At 36.8% G+C, this 13,657-nt stretch overlaps 1 protein-coding gene across 1 annotated transcript in view; it reads left to right on the forward strand.

Moving 5' to 3' along the window:
* Positions 1 to 13,657, forward strand: part of CEP192 (centrosomal protein 192) — a 93,286-nt gene that overhangs the window by 46,098 nt on the left and 33,531 nt on the right. Inside the window, exons 29-38 of the mRNA XM_059815635.1 lie at positions 1,156 to 2,041; positions 3,756 to 3,904; positions 5,755 to 5,985; positions 7,495 to 7,620; positions 8,634 to 8,777; positions 8,968 to 9,031; positions 9,714 to 9,853; positions 9,976 to 10,068; positions 11,141 to 11,256; positions 13,206 to 13,382. Of these exons, the coding sequence (XP_059671618.1) occupies positions 1,156 to 2,041; positions 3,756 to 3,904; positions 5,755 to 5,985; positions 7,495 to 7,620; positions 8,634 to 8,777; positions 8,968 to 9,031; positions 9,714 to 9,853; positions 9,976 to 10,068; positions 11,141 to 11,256; positions 13,206 to 13,382 (2,126 nt within the window). The remainder of the gene's footprint in view (positions 1 to 1,155; positions 2,042 to 3,755; positions 3,905 to 5,754; positions 5,986 to 7,494; positions 7,621 to 8,633; positions 8,778 to 8,967; positions 9,032 to 9,713; positions 9,854 to 9,975; positions 10,069 to 11,140; positions 11,257 to 13,205; positions 13,383 to 13,657) is intronic.

The raw sequence follows: 13,657 nt of genomic DNA on the forward strand, positions 1-13,657 counted from the left end.
TAAAAGATGTGTAGATGTGGCATTTAGGGACATGGTTTAGTGGTGGACTTGGCAGTGCTAGATTAACGGTTGGACTTGAAGATTTTAAATGTCTTTTCCAACCAAAATGATTCTATGATTCATGCATCTTTAAACATGAAAATCTTCGTGGTATTGGATCCAAACACAATAAATAAGAAAATTCACTGCAGGTCTCTGTTTTTTAGAATAATAATGTCTGTGAACCTGTCAGTGAGTTTAGGAATCTGCTCCATTAGTTTTTTTTCATAGTACAATTACTTTCCCACAGAATAACTTTATAAAATCATAGAAAGTCAAACATTTTTGGTGCTGTGGAAGATCTCTTAGCTGGTGGTAACTTCAGAGAGCAGAGCATTCTTCTGGTGTTAATGCCTAGTGTGGTGGGTTGACCCTTGCTGGTGGCTGATGGCCCCCGCAGTTGCATGCTCACACCCCCACAGCGGGATGGAGGAGAGAATTGGAAGGGAAAAAGGGTGGGGTAGAGGACTGTTGGGTTAAGATAAAGATAATTAAATATGTGAAGGGGGTGGGAGAGGGGGGGAAGGTGGTGCAAAAGCAGTCACTCACTACCAGCAGACAAATGCTGAGCTGGTCTCCAGGCAACAGCTACTTTGGAAAAATTACTTCACAGTTTTAATGCTGAGCCTATTACATGGTATGGATTCTCTCTGTGGTTAGTTGGGGTCAGGTGTTCTGACTGTGCCCCCTTCCTACCTCTTGCCCACCCCCAGCCTACTGTCTGGAGTGGCAGAGTGTGAAATGGAGAAGGCCTTGATGCTATGCAAGCACTGCTCAGTGACAGCTAAAACGCTGGTGCGTTATCAACATTGTTTTGGTCACAAATCTAAAAATACAGCATTGTAGGGGCTACTATGAAGAAAATTAACTCCATCCCAGCCAGACCCAGTACACCTAGCTAGAATGTGACTTTAGACAGCAAACAGATTGAAGTCACAGGTTTTCTTTTTCAAGGTGAGGAGCCACAGATGTTACGAAAGCAAAACTTCAGACAAGACTTGACAAACTTGGTTATTTATATTGGATGGCAATACCGGTATTAAGGTCTGTCTTGTTTTATGTACCCTGTTTGCTTTTTAAAAATTTGTAATACTGCATATTATATTTGTTTACTAGAGTGAAAATGCTAGTGAACTGAGCACAACAATAATTCGAGCCAGCCCAACTCCTTCGCAGGAACATACGAATGAAAATCTAGAAGACCACTCATGTCAAAGAAATAGAAAAGAAGCACTGCTTAGTATTGACCAGAAATCAGAAGAAAATGAACTTGCAGGTCTTAAAAGAAAGCTTAATGATGTACTGGATCAAGAACTGTCCAAAGAAGATTTTCCGAAGAATGAAAAGCAGCTTGCATCTGTTCCTTCAAATGTAGCAGCAAGTCATGAAGAGCTACACCGTGTTAAATCAGTTTTACCAAGTAAATTCTCCATCTTTCAGCCACTTTCTGTTGATGTTGATGCACAAGAAGTGTGGCAAGATCAAACAAGCAAAGCACAGAGACAAGGATTACCGTCCTTGAATATACTACCCGCGTATCCTGGATTAAGCACTTATATGCCATTCAGTCAAAATTCATCTGGTGAACAATATGTTCCTATTTCAAGCTTTAAATCCCATGTCACTGCCTCTGAGAGTCAAGCAATTTCTTCTGTTCCCACATTGCTTACAGGACGTTCTCTTGCAACGACTCCATTTGCACGACAGCAGCTGGGAAATATACCCTCTAGTGGAAATACGGTTTTGTCTCAGTTTCATGGCTGCAGCTCTGCAGGTTTTGGTCTTCCGGCAGGGCTTCCTTGTTCCGGTATCCCAGCAGGACATGTTGAGAATCCACTTATGGTAGGAATTCCTTTAGGTCCTGGCTCTTTGGGTGCAGCTTCACTTTCTAATCCACACTCTACTTCCTGGAGCAAGAATGTCTTAAATATAAAATCATGTACTGGCCAACCTCTTGGAGCTGGTAGAAATGAGTGGGAGTTGCCAAAGTCACCTGGTATTGGTAAGTGTGTTTTTTAGCGTGTGTTTAAAATACAGCTGTGGACAAGAATGGTTATAATGATGATGCTAATATTATAGTAGATAAAATTAAGATGACTACTAAATGTAACCACAATTATTTTTAATGCAAACTTTGTTATTTTAAGAAAAGGTATTACTAATTTTCCTTATTTAATGATGTTGTCTGAATTCAATGTCTATTCTTGTAGTCCCCCTAATGGTCTTAAAATAATTTTTTCATAATCTAGAACTTCAGCATTCTTATTCAGCATTCAGTTGCTTTGTGTTTGTTTAAAGGATCTAGAACTGTCTTTCATAGGAAGAAGAGAAATCCTAGTTGCAGTTAATGCTAGACAAGACAAGTCATGCTCTAGAAATCCAGTTGTATTTTATCTGTAAAGTAGATGATATTTCTGTCTCCAGCCTAACTTGGTATTAGCAGTGAGTTGAGCCAAAAAGTCCGAGGAGGAGAGTGAAGGGCTTAATTTATTTTCTGGTTATGAAGTGGAAAGACAAGCTGACAAGTGCATTCTGTACTTTCTGCTGTATTTTAAAGACTTCTTTTAACTTATGATCTCTTCAGTTGTCTTTTGCTATAATTTTTTCTGGTTAATTCTTTCAGATGAAATGATAAGCTAGTCAAGTTGAAGGTTTGAATTTGTGAAAGTTTATAGGTTATTTTCTGTTTTATTTATTGTTCTAAATCATTAATAATCTTAGTGCCTTTTAAAATAGTAAAATTTGAACAATCTTTTTGCCTGGTTTAATACATAATTCCTAGGTTTTTGTATGTGTTTTTGAACTCTGAATATCTATGTAGTCTAAACTTGATTTTTGGCAAACTTGAGATTTTGAACTCAATTTCCAGTGATGCTAGTCTTAGTTGATATTTTCACCTTCATACTTGTGCTAAATTTTCTTTTTTGGAGGAGAATAAGTGTGTGTCTTTAAAATAAAGCTTGTTGCTCAAGTAACTAAAATTACTTCAGGTGATTGTATGTGTGTCTAACTGAGTACCCATTAGTGGGTTTCTGGATGTAATGAAGATTGATCCTTGGCATGCCAGAGAACTCTTACCTCCATTTGAGTTTTGAGTTGTCATTATAATGTTGCAATTCCTTTGAAAGAGTTATTTTGAGTATTTTAGAAGTATGGACTTCCTGGAAGCAAAACACTTGAAGCAGGATTTCTTTTTGATTCTGTGATAACTTTTGATGACCGCACTTCTACAGTAAAAATCTACTGTAGGAGTACTCAGTGTTTTCTGTAGCAAAAAATGCCTGAACATCTGTTTAGGTAACAGTTATACGCTGGTAAAAGAAGATTTTCCTTTTGGTCAGTGTAAATGTTCTAGGGATGTAATACTGATATTCACATTTTCTGAGTTGGGCTAGCACTGATTAAATTGTCAACACTGAGTATTTTATGTAAGGTGTATATATATACTTCGTGAGTTAGTGTCTGCATGGGATGTGCTATAAGTATTTTTGTTCGTGACAGTAGAACTCCAAGTAAGATGCAAATTAAAAACGATTATTGAAATTCTGAGTATCAGGCTTGTGGAGAACATTCTTACGAAAACTGTAGGAGTCAAACATTTCCTTGCCATAATGAAGCATTCGTCGAATGAGTTTATAAATTTGACATGGTGGTAGCCTGCATGCTGATTTGCTTCTGGGTACTTGGAACTAACAGGAGCATATTTTCTTCCAAAGGACATGTAAAAGTACCAGAAGAATTGAAGTTCCCTAATGCCTGTTGTGTAGGAATTGCCTCACAGACAGTTCTTAGCATTTTTAATCCAACTGAACGGTGGTTGCAGGTCAGCATTGGAATACTCAGTGTTTCAGTTAATGGGGAAAAGGTAAGAGATTTCTATAATAAAGCTGTAGGAATAATGCTGTAATCTTACCAGATGACATATGTAAAATTTGAGCCCTCTGTACAGATTTGTAATTTTTTTCCCATTTTATAGTTAATATGCACAAAAGCAGTGCTACCCTCTTTCAGCCAGGCCACCTGACTTACTCCAACAAGAAGGAGTAGAGACGTAAATGCCGCATGACGGGATTGACTTATAGAATTGTTTTGCATATGTAAAGTGTGGTAGGTTTGAATTTACTGCTTACTCATTCTCACCTTTGTATGCAAGAAAAGTCAGCCCTAGAAAAGAAAGCATCCATGCTGAAGACTGTTACTGCTAAAACATTTTGTGCAGTTTGCTCCCATTTTTCTTGAAATCAGGACATCTTGTGTGATAGAGAATGAGAAATATTTGGAGGAGGCTTCAAGCTAGATGGGTTATTCTGTGGGTTACATGTAGCTTTTAGGCCATAGATTGGACATCTTGCACTTTAATTTTGTTACATTCTATCTACTTGTGTCATCATAGTAGTAGTACCAGAGATAAAAGATCTCAAGAACATGAGAATGAGTTACATTAAAGGTCCATCAGTATAATTTAATTTCTTTTACTGATGAACACACTTAGTAGAGAAGAATATAACAACAGAACAAACATAGTATACTCTGAGCTTCTAGCAGTTTGATGCTTCGGAACTTTTGAGCTAGATGTTATTTCTGTTCTTATTAGTTTTTGGTGGACTGCTCTTTAACCAGTTGATCTTTTGAAATTGTGTAGTGTTGTCCACAGTTCAGTTCAGTTGTGGATTCTATGCACTACTGCTTTTTTCCTTTTTTTAAATGTGTTTCTTGCTGTTTTGGTTCTTATTACTGAGAAATAATGGACAATAATTCACTCTATATATTGCTGCTTGTAAGTCTTACAAATCCTTATCATATCCCTCCTTACGTATATTTTTCCAGCATATGTAGCACGTGTCTTCCCAGGAGTATGACTTCTGGTTTTGCTCTTGTTTTCTCTGAATATTTCCTCTTTAAAAACCACTAAACCACAATTCTGTGTTTGTGCGTATATATATGTGTGTGTATGAGATCTAAGATTTCTTACATATTTTTCTAGTCACTCAGTATCATGGGGCTCTTACGCAGCTCTTCAGACCTAAGATTCTGTTGTACCAGGAGGTGATTTTTTTTTTATGAAATTACTTTACAGTTGACAGTCCCATTTGCAGTTGTTTCCATGAATAAACATACATTTAATTTGTTTGCTGCAAAATATAATTAAAAAACAGTTTTTTCAGTCAAGTTAACTCTGAGATATACTGAATATGATTTGCAGTCTGTTGCTTCTGTTTGAAGATTCTCAATGAGTATGTTCACAACAGAAGCTTTAAGGCATCTGCTCTAGGATTTATTGGTGACCTCCATCCGCTGACCTTTCCATTACTCTTCCACCATTCTTCTTCCTCCCATCTTTGGCAGAAAGCACCCAGTAGAATTGGCTTTGTTTATTTTCTTGTTGTTCTTTCTCAAAAATCAGGGGTTTACTTAAGAATTCACTTCCAAATATAATAAATAATATAATCCCAGTGTTAATGTTTCACTAGATGCTGGAAAGAAACCCCAGCAACTTTCATGCTGACTTATCTAACTCTTTAAATTAAAAGAAAATGCCTACAGTTGAGTGAGATGGAAGTGAGACATGAATATGAAGATGCAATAATTAATATTGAGCAAAAACATACACAAAATGTCTGTGTTGAGCAGTGGTGCCAGGTAAACGTGATATTTTGAAAGAAGATGTCCTCTGGCAAGAGGCCTGTTGAAAATGACAGAGATTTTGTTTTTCAGGTGGATCCTGTGAAATATCAATGTCTGGTTTTCAAGAACAAAACCATCGTAGGATCCTATTCTACCAATGATCTGAAAATACTTTTCTTACCTTGTCATTCGGGGATCTTTCAGTGTATTCTCAATGTTTCATCTTGGCCAGTTTCTGCAGATGCCGAGACAATCATTCAGGCAGAAGCTTTGGCAAGTAGGGTAGTTCTGACAGCAGTTGCTGAAAATCCTAATTTAGAAGTAAGTAGCTGCTTACTGTGTGGTTTGTTGGTTTTGGTTTTTTTTTGGAATTTTATGAATAGGTAAATGACACTGGAAAAGAATAGGAATGCAAGGTTGTTCCTCAAAGGAACCTGGGATTTCTTATGTTTGGAGTGGGGAGGGAATATAGGAGAATGTTTATGAGACGCTTATATAACTATCTAGGACGTTTTAGTTGTGGAAAAGTACCTAGCTGGAAATGACGAATTATTATGCAACTGTCTGAAAAGAATAAATTAAAAGGTATTGCTTTTTCATTACCAAAATAGTGGATGAGATCTTAAACATCTAATGCTTTCTACGTATCTGCTATGTTGGATACCATTGGGCATTAAAATGTAACAAAAAGCATTTATTTCCAATTGTAATGATTTCTTTATATTTTATATCAAGTAGGCTTTGTCTTGGTTTCTTATTACTTTCACCTTATTTATGATTGTAGAGAATATTTTCTTATTTTGGACTAATTAAAAAAAAAAAGCTAAGTGGATATATAAAATGCCTTGTCTTGTATCTTGCCATGAAGAACCACCAGGTGGGAGACAGTGTGACATGAAGAATTAAATCTGGCTTTATGTAGTCCTAAATTTAAGAGTATGGACAGGCAGAAATGGGCTTGATGGTACTTTTGGAGGTGACTGAACAAATTACAGGATCGTCTGTGACATCGCTGATAAAAGTAAAATTTTTAGTCATTAATCACAGCTAACAATTTTTTTCCATTTTAAGGTGGTCTATTAACCTGCTTTGGGTTAAGTATATGTTTTAAAATAATGATATTCTAGTTGAATACACATGAATGGATATAATTTTTTAATGCTTCTTCCATAAATTTTAAGGTAATTTTAAATGGATTTTTTAATATGTAGTTTGGCAAAATCCATCATTCTCCATGTTCTTCATGGTATAGTTCATTCAAAGTTGCATCATATTTAAATTAAAATTAAACCTTATGCTGTATCTCTGCATGTCTTGTTAATATTCCTGAGACTGGAAAAAATACCAGATAAAAGCTGTATTTTGCTGCAGATCATGACACTTAAGTGTTTTTATGCTAACAAAAAATTAACTACTACTTAGTTATTTTCTTAACTTTTAACTTGCTAAAATGACTTTTTAACTATTTAAAACTGGCATTTCTTACTTGCTAGCAATAATCATAGTTTAAATTTATTTTTATTTTAAGTTAGCCAAAATAGTTTGGTTGTGTACTGGGTTTTGGTGGATAAATATTGCACTAAGATTGGCTTAATTGATTGAGGCAGAATATGTGGGAGATATCAAAAGGGGTTACATCCGATTGGCTATCTGAGGAGACGTGTTTCTTAGACTCCTCCTACCCCTGGTTAGGAGGTGTGTATTGTATGCGGGTATAACATTAAGAGGATGGAATAGGTGAATAACATCCTTACTTTCCTGGTGGTTTTGTATGGTAATGTGTTTTGGGGGTTTACCTTCCTTACAAGTTCTGCTTTGCCTTAAAACCAGGTTGAAACAGGAAAAAGAGATTGTCTGGATTTTGGTGACTTGACTTCTGGCAGTTGGAAGGCTCTTCCACTAAAACTTATCAACAAAACCCATGCTTTTGTGCCAATAAGGCTTATTATTAATGCTGTAAGTACAGTAAACTTCCTGTATGTGAAAGTTAACTTCTGATATTGAATTTTAATATCAAAACACTTTGTTACATATCACTAAGAAACATACGCTGGACACTAGATGTAAGATTCCCAAGAAGTCTTTGGTTAGTCAGGAAACAAGTTGGTTGGTTTTGGTTTTCTTTTGGCAGGGTGTTAATCTGATTCAGCTATAATGGTACTAACAATGCTTCTGGGATAGGTGTGGGGTTTTGTTTAGTGGTTTGGTTTTTTGTTTGCTTTTGAGTTTTTTTCTTCCCCCCCGCCCCCCCCCCTCTTTTTTTACAGCCCAGCCATGGACTGCTGCGTCTGTGTTGCCTGATTTGAGTACAGGGCAGCAGATAGCAAGAGAGTTGTGTTGCCTAATCCCCTGTTCCCTCTGAGAAGATGAGATGTATTCCACTGTTCAAGTGGAACAGCTGACTGTTCAAACAAGCAGCCTAACTTGCTTCGTAGCAAGTTTAACATATTCTCTCTTCCTCTGCAGGTGCAAGAGCAGGACTCTTCACTCTGTTCGCTTTGTCTTCCACTAGACAATAATAGCCTGGATTATAGGCTATAACATGCTCCTCTGCATCTCTGTGGCAATGCAGATTTCAGATTTTTGACTAGGCTGGCTGCTGGTTTGTGCTCTGGGAAGAGCTGGTCTTGTTTCCTTATGTGGGGGGGACAAGAAAGGACTGGCCTTATGTTAAGATTGGATCAGGTCATCTTGGTGACTAGTGAGGTTTGGTCTTGAACAGCCAAACTTCTTGAAGGCTTAAACTAACAAGCTCCAGCTTGTCTCCTTTTACTGCAGAAGGATTTCTGACTATTTTTAGAGGGTTTGCTGGACTGTCACATACCAAATGAAACTACAGGCTAATCTTTGATTGTTTTTTTCCAAACTACTTAAACCGTTCAAAACTTGCCTTGCATTTCTCAGCTTTGTCAGCATTATTGTTAGTGACAATAAGAGATTTAATACATCTAATATTATTTCTTTGACAGAATGCAGTAGCTTGGCGTTGCTTCACATTTTCCAAGGAACCAGTTAATCCTTCTAATGAACAATCACTCCAAATGGATGCGGTTTCTCAGATAGCAGCTCCATCAGTTGTAAATCATGTGATACATGCAAGCTATGATGGGCAAGTGAGTAGTTTGTAGTTGGCTGATTCTTTCTGTTACTTACCATCTGAAATGACAATTCTGAATATCTCAGTTCACAGTAATGATTTTTGTTAGTCTGCCTATTTGAGCAGTATAGTTTTGTTGCTAGGTTTTTTTTGTCTTCAGTAATTCTCTTCCTCCCATAAGATGAGTCAACTAATTTCTTTTTCAGGATCCTGAGGCTTTAACAGTTTGGGTTCTGTTCCATGCACCTAAGAAACAAATTTCTTGTTCAGGTATAGCAATTTGATTTTAATTTCAGCTGAAACAAATTTGACTTTTAATGTATGCATGTGTTAGAATTGCAGGAACAGGCTGCAAACTTAAAATGAGTTGTTCCACCTTTGGTTTGCGTGTCCTAATATTTCGGGTATTACATTCAGTTTTAGTAACTGAAGGAGGCAGAATACTTCTATGTCTTAATCTTTTAGATGTTAACAGGCGTATTTCTACTTCAGTGTCAAACTGTACAATGTGGTTATCTGCTGCAAGATGTGTGGAATTTGCTTCACTCCTTTTGCAGAGGGAATTAAATCATCACTTAAAAAAACATTGCATTGGTTGCAAATTAGATAAGAAATTTGAAGAAACCTTTGAGGTTTTTCTGGCTTCCTAAATAGTAAATAGTACATGTATCAGCTAGTTTGGCTAGTATGTCAAGTGGTTTTTTTGTTTGCTTTAGGGACAATTTCAGCCACATCTGACAAAAAGGTGAAACTCTTAAATAAGATCCTGTGAGATTTTATTTAAAAGAAAAAAAAGTGTTGCCAGGGTAATGGGAGAGCTTCTGTTAATATCACCACAACAACATTAATATATTAAGATTGGACAGTAGCTGAAGTGAGACACACATCCATAGGAATGGCCTTTGCTGCTAGCAGGCTTGCTTGCTTTTGTTACTCATGGAATTGTTCATAGATTCCTTGGGTCCAGCGGATGAATTCTTGGCAAGAGTTGATGTGGAAGTGGATAGTCCAGGACCTAGCAGTGTGATTAAAAGTATTCCTCTCCGAGCAAGAGCTGGAACGGCGAGGATACATGCTCCAAAGGACTTACAGGTTTGCATGTATTTACAAAGTGTGTTTCAATAATAGTTTGCCTCTCCTAGTCTGCTTTTGTAATGCTTGGTTTTATTATATATGTATATACCCGTACATACATACTTCTTTACTTTTTCAAGACAATATATCTGTCTACTCATGTGGGTTCAACAGCCAAACAGCAGCTGCCATTGAAAAATGCTGGAAACATTGGTGTATATTTGAAAGTTAAGGTAAGTTGGCTTCTCTCTTTTGTAATCATGAGTTTTGCCCTGTTAATGTTATATTGAAACCAGAGCTGAGCCTTGGGATCCTAGCTCAACTATGTGGTTTGACAAAAGGTTTACAAGTTTACATAAAGAGAATGAAAGATAGCAAAGAGATTAGCTCACATCATTATTGGAAAAAGCACATGGGAGGCTAGTTGCTCAGCTTCAGTTACATTTGTTTTAACAAACATACTCTTATGATTTTTAACAAATAGATTTTTAACAAGTGTATAACAAATAAGTAAAAGTAGTGAATCCTGTGCTGCATAGCACATGTTAATTAGCTAGTGGAATAAAGCCCATTCAGAGCAAAGAGGAATATTAGCTTTGGGAAACATCTTTATTTTCTAATAAAGCTGCATTAGTTTTCAGTGGACATCTTGCCAACCCAAGTATGAAGCAAGTTCTTTTCAGATATGTGATCTCTTTACTTGACTTTAAATTTCTTGAGAATCCATGGAAAGCATGGTCCCAGACTGAAAAGTAACTAGACACATTTGAAACTAGCATTTCAAAGTCAATGGAAGGAGCAGTCAGTCCCCTTTTACATTTAAAAAAAAAAAAAAAATAATTGAGGGTTCTAAGCCCTTCATTTCTTGGAGCAGAGGCCATGGAAATAGGATGCATGACTAGTATCACAAATGCCACATTAACATCATAATACTGGATACTAACTGATACCATTAATGGTTGGTACGGCTGTTGAGACTAGTGATGTTATTTCACTGGTGGTGTACCATTGCCATGTTGTACTTACTGTTAAATTCTTTAAATCTCTTTGTGGCCCCTTCAGTGTGGTATACACAGTTGATGGCTTAAGATGCTTCTGTTAGAGTTATTTGTACCAGAGTGTCCAACTTCAGAAGAGTTTAACTAGTGCAGGGTTATGGGAAAGTTCTGAAGGTGCCAGGTACATTAGAATTGTCTGAACTGCATGTACAACAGATGCACAACCAAATTGTATTACATGTTGTAGAAATGTTTACTCCCTTAGAATAAGTAACCAACCCTCTCTTTTCCCCTTGCCCATTGTCAGACATCAGATCAGGACAGCTGCTTTGCTGTTGAACCTGAGGATCTTTTCCTTATTCCTGGAGAAGAAAGAGAAGTGACTGTCCTGTTTTTTCCAAAAAACATAATGACTACAGAAAGGTAACATAACTGATTTTATGCTGCCTGTCTTAAACAGAGCTACTTTTGACCTTAAGGTCAGGAACAAATGTAAAGTTTTACCCACAAAGGAAACTTTGACTTCAGTTGCTTTCATGAGAGTCCTCATTCATTACAAAGTAGTTTTTTGCTAGGGTTCACCTGTTCCATAGATAACCTGCCTCTTTCACTGTACATAGCTTAATGAGTAGCTAATATTTCCCATCACAGATCAGCAGATATCCTGAGACTTTTTTTGTGTAAATAAATGAAGTCCCTGAAGCCCTGTATATGGTAGTTGTTTCTAAAGTACAGCAAAGCTTTAAAATACTTATTTTCAGCAGCCTCTTCAGGTGCTTCCCTCTTTACTGAGACAAGGGAAATGTTATTTCTATTTTACGTATGAAAAGACTCAAGCACAGATCAGGATCAAAAAGTATTCATTACTTTTGACTGCCATAATTAAATAAAAGTTTGCTGTAAATCCTGTAAAACACTAATGTACATGTTCCTTTTGCATATGTCAGCATTCATATTTTTGCACGTTAGCATCAGTCAAACTTCATTCTGCGAAATAGACTTGATTGGTTCAAGTGACCATTCTGGTGTCATGTAAAAGTTTTTTGGCAATGACAGGGGTGTGAGTCATTTTTCCAGAGCAGCTTTTCTTCTTTTGTTATGTGTTTTTCAGTTTCTGCTATAATAGAGCAAGAATGGATAAAGGAATCTGTCCAAAATATGCACAGCTTCACTGTCTAGCTTAACTGGGCCTACCCAGTGCATTAAATGAAACAATGACAAGTTCTGTGCTAATGACAATATGATCCTAATGGATAGGCATGCAAAGTGATTAGTCTTTGCTCTCCTATGGCCTTAGGCATAACTGCTTTGCTTTCCAGGCTCAAGGTACTCAGTAGAGTTGGAAACTTTGCAGTCCACTTGCAAGTGCTGCCAAAAGACTAATAAACTAACTAAAGCAGTAACAAGAGTTCATGTTCTCTACTGATGGGATGCAGGGCTCTGTCAGTAGGCATCACAGGAATTCAATGACAGCTAGAGTGGAGGTTCTTGAGTTTCATTCCTGGCTCTAAGTGGGTCTGTGCTATAGCAAATGCTTCAGCCTATTCTTTAAAGCTTGATTTCCTTCCTGCCCTATGCCTTTTTGTGTGTGTGTGCCTAGTTTCTTCTCTGTTTTCTTTGCTAGTTAGGTCCAGCTTTCCTATTCAGTATTAGCCTATTTCTTTCTAATTCATTATTAGAATTTGTACTCCTGATGCTCTCATTCATCTGTTTCTCTGCTCTGCCTGAAGAAGGCAGTAGTCATCTGTACTGTGCTTGTGTCCTATAAACTACAGACTGTATCGTGATAAAGCCAGCTGTAGGTGGCTGGTTCCCTGTCTGTGGGCTCAGTGTTCTTTCTCCCAGCAATCCCAGGAAACAAAGTGAAGAAAAAAATCTTGGGTTTGTGGCTTAAAACACTACTTTTGTTAATAGGACTCAGAGTTTAATTTTGACGCTCCTGGGTATCTCTCACTTGTAAAACTTCATTGAAGTTTCACAGGTATTTCAAAAGGCGTCTTTTTAATCTATGTAGGGAAAGCCAGACTTTGTTTCTCTCCAAAATTAGTCTGTCAAAATAGTCAGAAGTTAGCATGGGCAAAAAATAACCTGCCTAGCTGTAGTCTCTGAAATACTTATCTGAACTGTTTCCAGATGAAATACTTCAGAAGATTGCTTGAGGTACATGTGGCATGCATATTTACAGCCCAAAAGATTTAAATTTTGCTATGCCTAAAGCTGGTCTTTGTCATAAAAAAAAAGAAGTATTTGTATTTTCCCCTTAAGAAGGTAGTTTAAAGAAGCCTATCTATAATTTTTTTTAGTTACGTTTTGTTTTCATCAGCTAATCTTTTTCTGTGGTGGGATTTAAATTTATTTATTTATTTTTAAAGTACTTTGAAAATCCTTGTGCTGCCATCTGGTCCTCAGTATGAAGTGGTGATAAAAGGTGAGGTGGAGTCTGAGGAAAATAGACCTGTGTCTACAGCTGCTGGCTGCTCAGACATCCCACCCATTCTCTCCAACAAGCAGTTCATTGCCTGGGGAGGAGTAACACTTGGAGCATCAGTGTAAGTATAAATTGGGCAGCTGTTCATATAGAATATCATGTTAGGTATTTTATATTGCACTAATTTGAAGTAAAACTTCCTATTCACGTTAATAATTCACAGGTGATAAACTAAGCTGTTTTATGACTCCAGTGAGAGAAGCAGTATATTACAATTATTTTTTGAATTTTTTGAATTTTTTTAATATTTTGAAACAAACTGATCTTGTTTGAGCTTTTTCTATTCTTCAGGACTCTTTTGTTATCATTAGAATAATATCTGATTCTAAGATTAGT

The sequence above is a fragment of the Gavia stellata genome, chromosome 3, assembly GCF_030936135.1.
Source record: "Gavia stellata isolate bGavSte3 chromosome 3, bGavSte3.hap2, whole genome shotgun sequence".
Classification (NCBI taxonomy): Eukaryota; Metazoa; Chordata; class Aves; order Gaviiformes; family Gaviidae; genus Gavia; species Gavia stellata.